The sequence below is a fragment of the Alosa sapidissima genome, chromosome 24 (assembly GCF_018492685.1).
Source record: "Alosa sapidissima isolate fAloSap1 chromosome 24, fAloSap1.pri, whole genome shotgun sequence".
In the NCBI taxonomy this organism is placed as follows: Eukaryota; Metazoa; Chordata; class Actinopteri; order Clupeiformes; family Clupeidae; genus Alosa; species Alosa sapidissima.
In genome coordinates, this window is record NC_055980.1 from 7930780 (window position 1) to 7947276 (window position 16497).

The 16497-nt window shown below is 39.5% G+C and overlaps 2 protein-coding genes across 2 annotated transcripts; one reads left to right on the plus strand and one right to left on the minus strand.

Moving 5' to 3' along the window:
• Positions 1–9912: 9912 nt before the first annotated feature.
• zgc:163057 (uncharacterized protein LOC563335 homolog) lies at positions 9913–11493 on the plus strand. Its single transcript, XM_042082877.1, has 3 exons — positions 9913–10287; positions 10586–10790; positions 11055–11493. Exons 1-3 carry the CDS (start codon positions 10196–10198, stop codon positions 11181–11183), a joined length of 426 nt encoding a protein of 141 aa, XP_041938811.1. The 5' UTR covers positions 9913–10195; the 3' UTR covers positions 11184–11493.
• A 3205-nt stretch (positions 11494–14698) lies between these two features.
• LOC121700115 (hemoglobin subunit alpha-2-like) lies at positions 14699–15481 on the minus strand. Its single transcript, XM_042082853.1, has 3 exons — positions 15314–15481; positions 15002–15209; positions 14699–14880 (listed from the first exon to the last, which is right to left on the minus strand). Exons 1-3 carry the CDS (start codon positions 15406–15408, stop codon positions 14752–14754), a joined length of 432 nt encoding a protein of 143 aa, XP_041938787.1. The 5' UTR covers positions 15409–15481; the 3' UTR covers positions 14699–14751.
• Between the last annotated feature and the right edge of the window lie 1016 nt (positions 15482–16497).

Genomic DNA, 16497 nt, shown 5'->3' on the forward strand with positions numbered 1-16497 from the left:
TGCAGGCAAAATGTTTCACACCTTCATTCAAAATCAGAAACAAATGGTTACACAGTGCGGCTTCATTCAAAAGCGCAACTAATGGTAATAATAACTTTGGTGATAATTAAGTAAGAGTTCTATAGTGAAAATACTGTGTTATATTATATCATTATGAGACAACAGTCTACGCGAGTGCAGCCACTTGCATGGCATATATCTCTTTTTATAGCAGCGTAACTGATGCAATGACTGCAGGCTGGATTGGAAAGATTTATTGCACTACACCAATTACTGCAGGAGGAAGCATCCTCTGATAATCCTAATGAGATGGTCTAGATGCTGAAACACTTAGTATTCCTTAATAGATGTACAGAGGCTGATGAATGGAGGCTCACGTGTCCTGCTTTCATTTGTACTGAGTGATTATTACTCTAATTCAGTGTGACTAATGTGTTATACATGCACTGAAACGCCTTTTGGATTCTCACATTTGCATGAGAAGCCTCATGAACACAAATGTGTGTTCACACATTCACACACACAGAACAGGCTCACAGAAACACACACACACACACACAATGTAGATATGCACTTACAGTACATGCAATGATCACCTGAATCTTCAAGGAGGTTTATAGAGAAACAGAACATTTCATTACAGGAAACATACAGGTAAGCTTTCTGTTTGTGAAGGCTAGGGAGTTGTATTTAGTCATTCTCCTGTTTCAGATGTTGAACAGATTTCTACAGATAATGTTCAAGCTGTTCTTACTTTGATTTACAATAAGATATATGGGCCTAATTCTAGGTAGGACTGCAGAAATTAAGTTCAGATAAAGTTGAGTAAAAAGTTCAAGGGCACACACACACACACACACACACACACACACACACACACACACAGACACACACACACACGCGCGCACACACACGCACACACACACACACACACACACACTTCCTCCTCCTCCTCCTCCTGGGCCACTAGCCTTGTCTGTTCCGTCTGTTTCTTTCTCTCTGGTGTTTCATTGGCCATGTGGGCTCTGGACTACGTGCAGGAAATCCAAAGAGCCCTTCCTCTTTGAGTGGCCTGATTACAATGCACAGCCAAAAACAAACGGGCTTTTATTGCAATCAGAGAGGAGGAAAAGAGAGATGGGAAAGCATCAGGAAGTGCCACAGAGAAAACCGCCGTCACCCTCACGCAATGACAAAGGAAAGTTGCATCACAGTCCACACACACACACACACACACACACACACACACACACACACACACACACACACACACACACACACACACACACACACACAAACAACACAGTATGTATGGTCCACAGACGTTCTAAAGTTCAATTGGAAATTCTACAACCGCACAGAAAGTTCCAGCATCTCCAGATGCTACCTGCTGAGCTGAGGGGAGGGGGCTAAGTTCTTCCCCACCGCATGTGTATTATTCATCAGTCTGAGTGACAGTCAGAGTACACAGCCAATCAGTGAGGCTTTCCAAAACTACAAAGCCAAGGGTACAGTGCTGGTAACCCACAGATTCAAGACCATTGTGTTTGCAGCTTGCTTCTGAACGGATGTTGGAGTGTAATGCAGAAAGTGTTGAGGATGGGGGTTTGCATACAGAAAGACTCAATGAGAAATATACTTCTGCGACCTTCTTCAGAAAAACATTTTGATACTGTGCCAAACTGAGTTTCGAAATAAAAGACCCTCACAGAATAGATTGTAAGGGCTTCCCTAAATGGATAGAATCTGGTTAACTTTGAGTCTGGGTGTGGCTCAATGAAGTAACTTAGGCTCTAAGTGCTCACTGAGTGGATATGTCCATTAGCAGCTTGAGTTATTTCCTCCATCAGTCAGTATACGTACAGAGGCAAGATGAGACTCTGGCAGAGGTCTTAAGTCCCCATTAATCTCACACTGCCTCAGCAAAGCCACAGCCACAGGTTAACATAGAGACAGGAGAACAAGACAGATCAAAATGAGTAGCCTACTGGGCTCAAGGAGTTGCCTTGAAGTCATATTCTATTTTCAGCACAATATGTGTGAAGACTGCTGCCTGTATCTGTGTGTGTGTGTGTGTGTCTGTGTGTGTGTGTGTATGTGTATGTTTGTGTGTGTGTGTGTGTGTGTATGTGTGTGTGTGTGTGTGTGTGTGTCTGTATGTGCGTTCATGTGTGTGTACAAATGGTGTTTCCTGTGCGAGCGAAGCACATGCATTTCAAATTATACAAGATTGCGGTTTCACAACTCTGTCACAGCCCTCGGCATTAGATAAGTGATGGTTGGAAGCAGATGCTAGCATGCATTGTCTCTGGGTAATAAAGAAACAATCTGTAACACCTCTCTCTTTCCCCTTCATACACACACACACACAGACATGCATGCACACACACACGCATGCACGCACGCACGCACACACACACAATAGTCATGCACACACAGCACATGCAATGATCACCTGAATCTTCAAGGACACACACACTCACACATCTGCATGCACACATCAGCCAGTCAGTCCATGACTGGTTTCCTTCAGCTGTGAGGGAGGGGGGTAACTGGGTTAGCTTGCATCCCTCTGCCAAAACTGACACTGTAGTAATGGGAAATGAATGATTTGCAGCTTTGAGGACCACACAGCTGGACAATTACGGTAATCCATGCGAAAAGGACAATTCAGTTTAAATCATCAGCGCCCCTCAACCAAAAATGTGCACATGATCAGACAGAAGTGATGGAGTCGGATGTCCCCCTCAGAAAAGGAAGGAGCTCATTGGGAAAGTAGCTCTGCCCTGACTGCAAATCCGTTGGCCTTACTCATTGATAGTCCAGGGGTTGACATGTGACAAAACCGCCGCCGTGTCATGCCCTGCAGGAAGTGAAAGACACGCCAAGCGCCCTTTCGCGGATAGTTGATTGTTTTACGGATCGTGAGCCGGCAAGAGGTCAAGTTGAGGGTCAACAACAGGAGCAAACACACAGGCTGACCTGACATCCTTCCTGCCTGCCTAGCACAGTAACTTCAGCACATACTTTTCAGCATAAACTTGTTCCCAGATGTCATCCCTTGGTGATCTGCACATCAAGCATTGGCTGTCCTCGGCCAAAGGTCTCAAAGTTCTTGGCCTCAATTAAAAGAAGATGCACAGTAATAGCACTACATTATTTTCAAAGAGTAACACCGAACCAGCTTAGAGCCCAAACACTGGGAATAAACCAGCTGTGAAGGACATTTGGAAAGTGATTCTTTTGGAGAGTCTGTTACTAGAGGTTTTCAGTGAGTTGCCCATGGTCTACTGTTTGTGAAGAAAATTCAATTTGTCAAGTAAAGAGAAAAATAGTCAGTTTGTAGGCACAGGTTGTATTTTTGAAATCAGTACAGAAGTGAAGAAGTGTGTATTACAGCCTGTGTATTTTTAGATTCTTAACTAATCTGACAACACCCATGCATATTCTCATCTCAGTGTCAATTCTATGCCAGCTTCAGCATGACCTTTGTGGAAGACATGACACCCACATACCCAGCCCATGAGCCAAACTTGCACATTTATGCAGCATAGAGCCCCCATTGTTTCATCCATGTATCTACTTCCCTCATGGCTTTAGACAGTGCAAACACCGCCTGGCTTGGACTTGACTGGGCGGAGCTGCTGAGCGTATGTGTCATCTGACTGGGAGAGGCCAATGGTGCCGTGGCCAAATTGGGTTAGACCGGGCCGCAATTGAATCACGGATCCTGTCCAGTTTCATAAGCAGCATCTTTCCTCTTTTGGGATATGGCTTGTAATACAATCAGCTCGGCCTTGACAGGGCTTCTGATTTGCAATTTGGAAATTAATGGGATACAAGACATTTACCACGGAACATCCAGCTCCGTCAGCCATGACTCATCAATGCATTTCCCTGAGAGACAAGATCAGCTGGAACATTTGCATTTAGCTTGTGCTAATTACTCGATGACAACATTGCTCTAGAAAACAACTACAAAAATGGCATCACAATAACAAGGTTGCCAAGCAGACTGAGCAGTGATATTAATTTTTCATCATCTCTCATCTATACTGTAGTATCTTATATAATGTGATGTGAGTACTTAGAATTTAATGTGAGGGATTATATGGGACTTTGTGGTCCAAAAGAAGGGAAAAAAAGAAAACCTGCATTTTCTACAGCCTCTCATTCTCCAGTCAAACCCACATGATTTTGAGATTTACTGTATGTACGGTGTAAAGGTATCATTACAGGTCGTTGGCAGTGTTGTTCTTGTTGGAGGTCAGTGCTGTTGATGTCTTTCGCATGCACTCGCTCTCCCTGCATGGTGATCAGGTCCAAGCAAGCGGCCGGACTCCTGCAGGGGAAATTGCAGTGTATGTTTTTTAAATATTCTCCATGTCTGTCATCAGTCAGGAGAACAAGCCTCACACTGATTGCAACTCAAGATTGTTTACCAGACATCCAAAAATGTTTTGGAACCTAATACCTCATGTTTCCATGCTAGATATTGGATTGTGTTGACTGGATTTGAGTACACTTCACTTTGTGCTATATATGTTGCAGTATACGAGCTGATGCAAAATGAAGTTGCTTAGGGTATACCCGATTGTCAGCAGACTGCCCTACAAGCCTGTTGTACAGTAGAAACCGTTTGGAATGTGCCATCTGCTGGTAATCTAGTGTAATTTACCCAGATTGTATTACAGTTTTTTTCAACTGCTTACACACTAAATCTTTGCTTGTCACACAATTTTCTAAACATGTCTTCCAAACATCATAACCCCACACCAAATCTGCAAAACCATACACTAATTCTCAATGTTTGACTCAGTTTTCAATGTACTAAAACACATTTTGCCAAACACCACACACAATTTTCTACTTAACACACAAAAATCTAACAGGAAGTAACTTGATTTCGTTTTTCAAACACAACCCATCAAAATGCCACACTAAATCATCAGTGCTTCACTCTCTCTCTTCACATGTGTGAACACTCTTTACTTTACGGAACACCATCCAATCTCTGCCTTAGTATAGGCCTATGAATACAGTAGATATACTCTATATGTAGGTATTGACCCTTTCAATCTGGCCCTAGAGGATTTCCGGTTGAAATGTTCAGAACCAATGCAGATATAATACTTTGAAAGGAATGTTCTACAAAACGTCGACGTGTACAGTAAAACTAAATCTTTTTTACTATATTTTTGTGTCTCCCCAAGTTACCATTAGCTCAATACATTTTTCTATAGACCTATGAATACATACATAACCACCCCCCCCACACACACACACACACACACACACAAACATACATACAGACACACACACACACACACATAAACACACGCACACACACACACACACACACACACACACACACACACACACACACACACTTTTCTTTAGAAAAAGCAAAGTAATTTGATTACTGTAAGTCAGTCATTTCCATCTGCAAAATCAATCAGTTTTTTCAGAACTCCATGTACATCTGGTGGTCATTGTCTTTTGCTTTGCTTTGTTCTTGTTGGCTGTAAAATACTGTATTCGCAACAGCAAATTATTTGGGAAAAATCACTATTTTTTGGTTTCAATATTGCTTGCATTTTTACTGTGTATTTCAACTTCTCTCTGTAGATACAGTAACTTTCACTCTTGTATGGAAATACATAAAACAAGTCTATTAAAGACGAAAGAGCGTTAGGTTTTGAGCAACAGTGTGTACATGATGTATCCAAAATGTCATATTATGACAAAAGTGTTTGTAATGTGAGGCGAATGTTTGATTTAAAGATGTGTTTATGACATTTTGAACGTTGTGTCTCATTTTGCTGGAGATTTGAGGCATTTTGCATTTTGTGTGACCGATTGTTGGTTTTGTGTGTGGAGTTTTGAAAAATAGACACAGAGTTTTGAAAACGTGTGTAAACAGTTGTAAAAAACTGTATTATTGTGCATTGTTTTTAAAATAGCATAATGTGCTTATTCACTACATATAACACATATAAAGTACTGTATATGTGTTACTGTACTGTACATTGCAATATACATAATATACAACATGTATATATAAATGTACATAGATGATATTCAGTTATATGTTGACCAAGCCAACTTTATTCTCATAACCTCAGAAAAAAACATAAAGATCACTGTCCAATTTGTTAGTTTGAAGACCACATCATTATTGTGAAACACGCTGCATAAACACACACAATCTTTAAACAATCTGCTCCACTTAGTTTTCAGGACATTTGCTTGTGTTCTTTCCAAAGACAGCCGTCAGCCTGGAAAAGCAAGTCAGCGCAGATGGGACATCTGCAAATGGCTTATTTCATTATTTCTCTGTCTTGTGCATCATCCTTCATCTGTGTTTTTAGGGTTGTCCTCTGCCCAGTTGCTATCATCAAAGCTATTTTGCATCTGCTCCACAAACGGAAATACTATTTAATCTGAACTGAACACTAAATTTCTAGGCACACAAATTTAAATACAAAGACAAAATATTACCAGTGTTGTCACAAGATCCAATCACATGTAACACCACACTGTCCTCAATAGAAAGATACTTCCTCTTTCTTAATCTTAAAGGTGATCTAAGCGATGTTACGAGTTTCTAAGTTAAAACATTTTTTGTCACATACAACAAACATCTCCTCACAATCCGCTAGCTGCCTTTGCCCGAATACACTGTAAAAAAAAACACGGTCTCTGTGGACAGCCAAGGCTCCAAAAACGGCAACAAAAACAACTTGGTCCAACCTGGACCATAAAAAACATAACAAAGTGTTCCAGCAAATTACAGACGAGATGTGCCTTTAGGAGAGTTTCAGTTGCACAGGAGAGGGAGGGGGAGAGAGTAGCAAGCTAGTTCTCTATTTTGTTTGAACGTCAACAGAAGTGACGTTACCCAGCATCGCTTAGAGCACCTTTAATGGGTTATTTCTTACTATTCAAAGGTACACAGGATTGAGCAGCACCATGTTTTTTAGGGTTTGGTTTTGTTGGTGCGGCATTCAAGGTAAGAGATCAAATCAGCCAGGAAGTACTCGCACACAGAGGGCCAAAAAGTTAGACAAGTCTTAAAACATCTTTATATATTTTATAAATATTTATTATAAAAATATATTTATCTATTTCTTACTATTGAAAGCCGTATGGGCTCTAGGTCACAGAAAGCATTTCTCCCAATGTGGAACTCCCCTCTAAGTACTTCATGTCACTGTATGTTCTATGAATATGTGAGAGAATTGTCCACTAGATTTCCTTGTGATCCACATTGTGTCAAACTTACATGAGACATTTTCCCAAGGTAAGTAAGTTAACTTATAACTAAAGGGTTAAAGTATAACTTTATTTGAGAGAATCTCAATTTATATCAGTTAAACATTATCATCCTCGAGAAATGGTCCAGATCCAATTAAATGAGTAGCCTAATGTGTCCAAAGACCTTTTTTTAGGTTAGATTAGATTAGATTCAACTTTATTGTCATTTAGCAGAGTACAGGTACACAGAGCCAATGAAATGCCCCCCCTATTTATTCACAAATGTACATACTGTACATACTAGCCATTTTCTACTGCTCTTCATACTATTTACCCTGCACATACACTTATTCTTACTACTCTTGTAATGTTACTGTTTGTGCACTACAATGGTACTGTTACCACACTGCACATAGCTGTACATTCTGTACATATCTGTCTTTATTTTTCATACTGAATATCCGTATTTATTTTGCGTTCTTATTTTATATTCTGTTAATACACTGCATATATCTATATTATTATCACTACTATTATAATGTTGCTGCTACTACATTGCACATATCTGTACATGTTGTTCATACATTGTTCATATTACATAGCCATATTTATTCTGCTCTTAAGGTAACTGCTAATACACCACTGCACATATTTATATTTAATTTATACTAGGCCTACTCTAAACCACCTTCTGTAAACCAACTGTATACTACTGTCTACACTGCACTATATTTATTGTCCTGTCTATGCACCACCTGCCTATACTTTGTATCACATTGCACTTTTCTGCTTTTCTTTTTGCATTTCTAGTTAGACGCAAACTGCATTTTGTGGTCTTTGTACTTGTACTCTGCACAACGACAATAAAGTTGAATCTAATCTAATCTAATCTAATCTAATCTAATCTAATCTTTAGAGACATGGGGGAGAATATACTACTGCACAACACCTCACATCTAAAGTCTGATGCCCGTCTGCTGAGCGTGTGAGTGAAGGTCTTCTTATTGGTAGATCTTTAAGGGTGTGCCCAGACCAGACCATTCTCCTATTGGTACGCGGATCATGTGGGCATTGCTATGTGCAGCCAGGCTCGTCACACCAGGTGGCATCCTGTCGAGAGAGACAGAGAGACTTTGGAGAGGGCACGGGCCAGGAGGAAATGTGAGTGTGTTGTGTGGACTGTTTGAGTCTCAAACAACTTCAAAAACGTGTTCAGTTTGTCAGATAATATGGGATGGCTGTGTAGAAGTATTTTATGTTTAGAATTAATGTTTAAAAAAAAAAAAAAAAAAAAAGATTATGGAAATGTGATACTCAATAGTTGAGACAATATGGAAACCAGTGATAGCTTTCGAATGTAACTTCTGACAAAAAACTGCAATGTTAGAGAAAGCTCTGGGGTTGGAAAAGGCATATTTAGAAGACTTATCATGCACCAGGCTTAATTGCTATAAGCCCAGTAAATTTGAATTGTTATTCATGTTCATTCTATGCTGTTCATCCATTGTGTTCCTCCTGGAATTTGGTACTATTGGAGTGCATATCAGATAGGAGTAAATAGCCTATCTGATGTAAATGCACTTAAAATCCTGTATTTGTAAGCAAGGTGTATTACAGCATAGAACCATGTAGATGTCAAACAGTTCCACTCAGCTACATAGCCAAATATATGAAACACTTTGTTGTTTGTGCATTACACCACGTTTTAACACAGATATACTGCCTAATATGTCTTTTCATTGATTTTGTTTGAAAATGCTTCATAAACTCAAAATAAAAAAAATATCTTTACTAATATGAAGTCCATATTTATTTGACGTTTTGCTGAGTCATGTTTTGGAGTACTGATCTAGACTGTAGCCACAGAGCTGACGAGCAAGGTCAGGGCAGGGTTGCACTGAGCCCGGGTGATTACTGCAGCAACCAGCCCCCGCCCAACCACGGCCTCCATCCGGAGCCACTGATAGGGGAGCCCTACCAACTCTCACAACCATACAAACACACACACACACACACACGGATGGACCATTGCTTTCTGGATGGTCAGAGCCATGAGACTCCTACGAACCCTAACTACAATGACAAAATGCTGCTTAATGTAGGCCTATTACAATAGTGATATTTGAACACTAAAATGTATGACTTGAACAGTGTAAATAAATGGAATGTACATGTTTCATGAGAAACTTATGGACTGGTCTGTTTGTTTTCCTTTGTGTGTGAAATGTGAATTAAAGAAACCTGAAGGATCCAGTTTATATGACCAAAAAAAGCAATTAAATTGACCATCATTGATGGGTTTATTATCTGACCATCTGGCTCAAGTTAACTATGGGTCTACAGTGAAAGCATGCAAGGTCAACAGAAATATGGGTCATTTCAAATGATCCTGATGATCATATTCAATCATCTCAAATTGAATAAATACACAGACACCAGTGCATACTAAGAGCACATTTAAGAGCACAATGAATCCGTCCACGTCAAAATATGAACAAACAGCAATACAACTGCGTTTTCCTATATGCAATATGTCAAATAGGCCTGAGCGTGAACATTTTTTTTGTATCCATCTTGGTGGAGGGGCCCCACAGACACGAAGTCACGTATGTATAATTTCTGCCTGCGCATGCTGGCTGTGACCCCACGTGACACAACCACATTCAGTCCACTGTAGAAAACACGGAGACAACACGGTCCGACTGAGTATTTATTTATTCCTATTTAATTTCTGCTTTAAAAACAGGATTTCAAAGATATATGAATTATATTGAAATAGCTTATTATGTGCCCTATTTCATGCAAAGTGAATTATGTACTCAAGTAGTTATCTGAGGGGTTCTACGCGTTGAAAAATGGCCCAATAACTTTTAGAAGGACAAACCAGCACGAACAACACAGGAATAACTTGGATATAACATACTTACGGTAGAGTGCGATGCTTTCAAAGAAGGAGAAAGAACTACTTGTCATAATATGGGACAAAATGCTTCCAATAGCGGATGATATTGGTTCTGAGGCTCTCTTGAGGTAAGACCAATCTTTTGTGAATAAAACTTGCCGATATTTTTGGTAGCCTATATTTATTGAGTTGAAATAAATGGGCCTTGGGCATATTTTATTTGATTGTACTCTTTAATAGCATTGTTTTTATTATCAGTACAAATGTTTTCCTTACAGTCGTGTTTTAAGTCGGACAAAAATGAAATTAATAGCATGAAGTTAAGCTATCGCTATGTGTAAATGACGCAATGGATGACGAATGAGTAGCCTACTGAGAACGGAGGTAGACTGACCTTATGATTTCCCTTTTGTCATTGGTCCACAGAATGTTTACGACATTTCCGAAGACCAAAACATATTTTGCTCACCTGGACATCACCCCCAGATCCAAACAGATGCTTTCTCACGGAAAGAAGATTGTGCATGCCTTACATGAGGGAGCGAAAAACATCAACACACTTGCTACAACGCTGGCTCCTCTCAGTAGGTTCCATGCCTACCAGCTGAGAATAGATCCATCTAATTTCAAGGTGCACATACAGTATGGTGTTGTCACGAGTTACCATTAATTTTCAAGTAGGCTACTGATCATGTCTTGATGCCTCGTCTGTAGCCTAAATATCTGTAACTACTTTTCCTGAATGTCTTGCCTCCATATGCAGAGATATTTCTGGCAACAGACACTACATACACAAGACTAGACTCAAATAGACTTAGACTCTGTATTGTCTGAAATACTGCACTATTTCCTATAACTGTTTCCTCTCTAATTTTGAGTGACCTTTTCCTCCCAGCTTCTATCTCACTGCATCCTGGTAACGCTGGCATGTCGAATGAAAGATGACTTCACCCCAATTGCACATGCTGCCATGGACAAGTTTCTATCGGCATTTGCAGCTGTGCTGGCGGAAAAGTACAGATAAGGATGTCGCATATGGAAATCAGAGGTGTAAACGTCCGGCCTCAGAAAGTATAAGTCCTGTCACGTATTTGTTCAAAACATTAACAAAATCAGATTATTGTAGCATAACTCCTCAGCCATGTAGGTCAGTTGGGAGGTGTAATTAGTGAAATCACCTGTGTTAAGTGAACAGGTAGAACCAATACATGATATAGGACTTTTACTTTCTGGCTCTGGAGATTTACACCTCTGTTGGAAATGCACTGGACTGCTTTTTACTTCCAATCTGAAAAATGTGCTGGCAATTTTTGTAATAAAATATTTCGAAAGAGCTTGGTGTTCTGCGCTTTATCCTCTGTATAGCCTATATTTACTCTGATATGAAGTTACTGTAGAAATGCCACTTCGTGTAAGCCTACATTGATGGATTAATACACACATGCACAGCTTGAAGGTATCACTAGTAACTTTTGAGTTTACCGAGGGCCCCCTCTACAGGCACATTAAATATTGAATGACTATGTGGGTCATTCTACGAAAACGTGCCATTTTAATGTCCCTCAAACTAAAGTGTTTTGCAAAGCTGAATTAACAATATTTTATTCAGAATTTAGGATAATAAGGAATAAGGATTTTAAGCACTTTTCGTATTAGGTATATTGCAAAAGCTGCAAAAATGGCTTGTCCCTCGGTATGACTTGTCTAGTATCACTGGCTATTTAGGATAAAAAAAAGTCAAATTATCATAAAAATAAATACACGTATAAAAAGCCTCAAGTGTTTGCTCATGGATCATTAAACAATTTTATTTGGAATGTTTTTAAAATTCTGAAAAAATCTACATTTGTCCCCATGTTGTCGTCAACCCTGTTACTTTTGGATAAAACCCCCCTTGGAGAAAATTAACTGTGCCAAAAGTTACATCATTTTCAGGAAGTGATATCACCTGCCTTCCAGGAAGTTGATGGTGAAAAGACCAGAAAAGTGCTTTGCTTTGTCTGACAGAAGGGGACAAGCTAGTTTTGTCAACGTGTTACCACAACATCATGCATTAAAAAGTAATTTGATTGAAAATGTAAATGTAAATATTTAACAGCATTTTAACCTCTCTTGAATGCACCTCTCATGTGTTCTACACCAGAATTATTTATGTAACACATAATTATTTGTGTAATATTCATGAATAGTTACAAGAGCACTCATATTATTTTATAATAATATATGATTTTTTGGTAACACTTTACTTGACGGGTGAGTTCATAACACATTCATAGCAGCTCTCATAAACTGTACATAAAGCATTCATGACTGTTTCATGAGACATGACTCAACATTAATACCAAACTTTTCATGAATGTGGAAGACAGAACGACGACAACTTGTCAAAATAAAAGTCCAACAATCGCAAAGCAGCATTGCCGTTTTTGTTCCAAACCTCTTACCTGATCACGTCTGAGTCAATGGGCTGCTACTCCAGCGCCAGAACATGGTCAAGCAAATCATTTTTGTTTTATGATGTAACCTTTGCAGATGATTTCTCATCTTTTGCTACTGGGACTATGTCTAACCGTTCCAGGTTACATAAATACAGCAGGTCAGCTGAATGTAGGCTAGTTTACCTCCCAGTGTTAACTTACGAATACTTCACAACTTGTATAGTAAAGTGACATTCGATGTAGACTTAAGATATTCATAAAATATTTACAAAGGCTGGAGAGAAAAACGGCAATGCTGCTTTGCGATTGTTGGACTTTTATTTTGACAAGTTGTCGTTGTTCTGTCTTCCACATTCATGAAAGGTTTGGTATAAAGGTTGAGTCATGTCTCATGAAACAGTCATGAATGCTTTATGTGCAGTTTATGACAGCTGCTATGAATGTGTTATGAACTCACCCGTCAAGTAAAGTGTTACCGATTTTTTTGGTAACAGGTTTGACATAGCACACATACATCTATTGACTATTTGTTAAGTAAATAAATAAATAAATAAGATGGCCTGAGATGGCACCGCATGTTTTTTGAGAGGTAGGAATCTACTTCATCCAAATAGGTGCTTCAAGATTTTAGAAACAGTACTTTGAAAATTAGATATTTTGAATGCAAAATGGCACATTTTCGTAGAATGTACGAAATCGTCGTTGTACACTGAAGTCATTGTATTAAGGCCAATAATACACAATGGCCAGTACAATGTGAATGGAGCACATCATTACAAGGGAAGACATTAACGTCACTATTTTGTCTAATTGTTGCAATCAATGTAAACGGCTTTCCTCGTTTTTTCATAAAAGAAGTGGCCTACATTTGCAGATTGGTGTATTTCAATACTTTCTTCAAGGCATATAACAAGAATAGAAAATGATTCCATGGAAAGCAATAAACCTTCTTGGACCGTCGCCTGGCATCCCTGTCATACGACTGGCGCTGTCCGGTACACAGGTGCTGAATGGTTTGATCTTTAATCCGCGCTGTCCGTGGTGCTGAAACGTTGCACCTCCCAAGTGACAAAACGTTGTTTGGGGAGTCATCGTACCTTTTACAGTCCACGTGAAATATATGACTCAATTATTCTCTGTATTGTTGCTGCTTCTGGGGAAAGTATACATTTCCTTAAGTGACGTATAAAGCTATAGCAACACTAGAAAACCTATAACTTTTCCTATAGGCTGTGTTTTTCTCATTTCACTGATTTTTTGTTTTAACAACCCAGAACTGTTTACCCGTGTGGAAAATGTACAATGTGACATGATATTGTCAACGAAATGTCCCACTTTTACTGCTGTACATTTAAATTGTTCAAGATGAAACGCCGAAGCAACAAGATGCCAGAATGAGTTTAGCCACATAACATGAAAACATGTTTCGGAACTCCCCCTATTACCGTCGGTCCCGTATTTTCGCCGTCTTGCGTGTATGTGTCACTTAATATCCATTTCTATACAAACCAAGACGGCGGACTCCTAAAGAAACGCAACCACCCACACCATAAGTGTATCTAAATTAGCTATGTACCAAAAATGACATTTTACCGTGACTCGAAGAGCTGCATACAGTGTTGTAAGGCTGCGTGTACACAACCGCTTGGTGCTCCAGTGGAATTTTAATTTTATAACGAGAATTCTCGGTCTAACCGTTCATGTGCCGTTGAAACGGCATAAATAGGCAACCCATCAGGCCAGCACTATAACTCCGAGCGTGGTAAACAAAATCGGATATTTCAGGCAGTAAATGCTCCCGTTAAGGACCAAACCAGATTTTGGTCAAATCTACACACCTATGGTTACTGAAAAATGTATAAGGTTCATTTAGCAAATGTTATTTTGAAGTGTTAAAAAACATCGTTGTTTTAGAATTTCTGAACAAAAGTGGTGATAATTGGGGGTGTTACGATTTGTGTGTCGACCCGTTAATTGATGTAGCCTATTATTGTTAGTTTTCAGCGTGGCCTACTACTTCTCTTATCTCACCGTGCATTTAGGAGGTTTGAAGCAGGCTATAATGATTCACACAACATTAGAAGACTCCACACACGAAACGTCAGTTTGCATCGTTGAACTTCTTTATTTCACTCGAGTACACAAGCATACTGATCAACGGTATTTTTCTGCCAAGGCCAGAGCCAGCAGAGCCATGAACTTGTCAACAGCCAAATGGACCTGGGGGGTGAAGTCGTCCGGGAAGAGCATGCTCAGTACAACCAGGATGCAATTTGTGAAGAGCTGAAAAGAAGACGAGCGAAATCAAGTCATTCACTCTTTCTCATGAAATCAAATATTAATCCTACTTTCATGATGTGGAAATGAATCAGTGGCGCGTGTATGGTCCATCTTTTTTATTCACCTTGAAGTTGACAGGATCCACTCTGAGCATGAAGGCATGAAGTTCACTCAGGGTCAGCAGTCCCCCTTTGAGATCGTCCAGTTTACCGACGGCCTCGTAGATGCCTCCCATGACGTTGATGCCATGCTTCCTTACCGGAGCGGAATAAGGAGTCGTCTCCTTCCAATGGTCGAAGTAAGACTTCGTTTGAGGATACACGACCAGTAGTCTATTGGTGAATGGTACATTCAGTGTTAGCAGGAATATTTAATCGTGTTACAAAGTAAAAACATGGTTGAATTTAAACGTAGTAGCTAATGAAATAATCATTACCTCGTGAGAGACTCAGTTCCAATGTCGTCGGACCGAGCAACAATCTTCCCAAAGAAGTCCCTCACAACGGTCTTCTCTTTCTCGGTCAGACTCATTCTTGCAACTTCTTTGCGTATGAGGATGCTGGAAGCGATTCGAGCTGTTGAGGGAACCTGATGGAAGCCCTGTGCGTGGGTTCTATTTATTGAAAGAGTTTCCTAACTCGTCAGGATGCTCCACCTCTGTGTTCTCTCCCTCAATTGGCTGCATTTGGGATAGTTATCTTTTAGGACAAGCTTGGGGTGAATAAAGGAGATTTCTGTGAAAGGGCGAGGGAGCACTTTTCTTATCACGCGCAGCTAAATATAGTCCATCATCTAAAGAGATAACTCACTGAACTTAGACAAGTCAGTTTTAGAAATGCACAATCAGCAGTTTTTTTGCTGTTGTATAGCTGCGCAAAAAGTGTGTTGTTCGGTGTGCCTATATGTGTGTCCATCACACTGTGCTTTTACCCAATATATGGATGGATTCACACTGCGCCTAAAACTATAGATAACTGAATGTGTAGCCTATCGCCTCTGGATTACAAGCAACATGCCACCAAATTACACAAACAAATAAGAGGACAAAATAAATGGGGTTCAAGCGAATAAAATGCCTAGGCCTATAGGTCTCTATAACTAAGTAAATGTCCACTGAGTCATTGGAGTACTTTGTTGTATGGATTTCAGTCTTAAAGTTAATAGCATTAAAACGATATAATATAACAGCCTAATATAAAACAGTTGTATTATAATGTACTATAATATAACATAACATAATGGTTTTTTTTTTTTACATCAACATCTTAATAAAGTCAGTAGTCGCTTTATGCATCTCTGTCAAGAGAGTCTCTGGTTGCACCCTGGAGATGCTTGCAGTAAGATGTTTGATGTGTAAAACAAAGTCTTATTTTGTAACAAGTTAATGAAAGTAAATTGTTTCATAATTGTTTGAAGGGAAATGTATTCTTTATTTGAGGTGTTTTTCAGGTACAATTTGTTGATATGTTTGCGTGTAGGCAGACATTACCGGTCAAAACGTTTTTGTAATAACGAAAACAACTTAGCCTACTCCACATTAAGCATCTTGAATTCATAGTCCGTGAATTTGAATAACCTATTCGATTTACTAAATTGCGATTTGGACATCACCTGCACATA

Bases quoted from the DNA above. Each gene is read 5' to 3' on its own strand.
- zgc:163057 (XM_042082877.1), top strand. From the start codon at position 10,196: ATGCTTTCAAAGAAGGAGAAAGAACTACTTGTCATAATATGGGACAAA. The intron at 10,288-10,585 runs GTAAGACCAATC...ATTGGTCCACAG, and splicing joins GGTTCTGAGGCTCTCTTGAG to AATGTTTACGACATTTCCGA. The intron at 10,791-11,054 runs GTGCACATACAG...TTTTCCTCCCAG, and splicing joins TAGATCCATCTAATTTCAAG to CTTCTATCTCACTGCATCCT.
- LOC121700115 (XM_042082853.1), bottom strand. From the start codon at position 15,408: ATGAGTCTGACCGAGAAAGAGAAGACCGTTGTGAGGGACTTCTTTGGG. The intron at 15,210-15,313 runs GTAATGATTATT...ATTCACCAATAG, and splicing joins GGAACTGAGTCTCTCACGAG to ACTACTGGTCGTGTATCCTC. The intron at 14,881-15,001 runs GTGAATAAAAAA...TCTTCTTTTCAG, and splicing joins TGGATCCTGTCAACTTCAAG to CTCTTCACAAATTGCATCCT.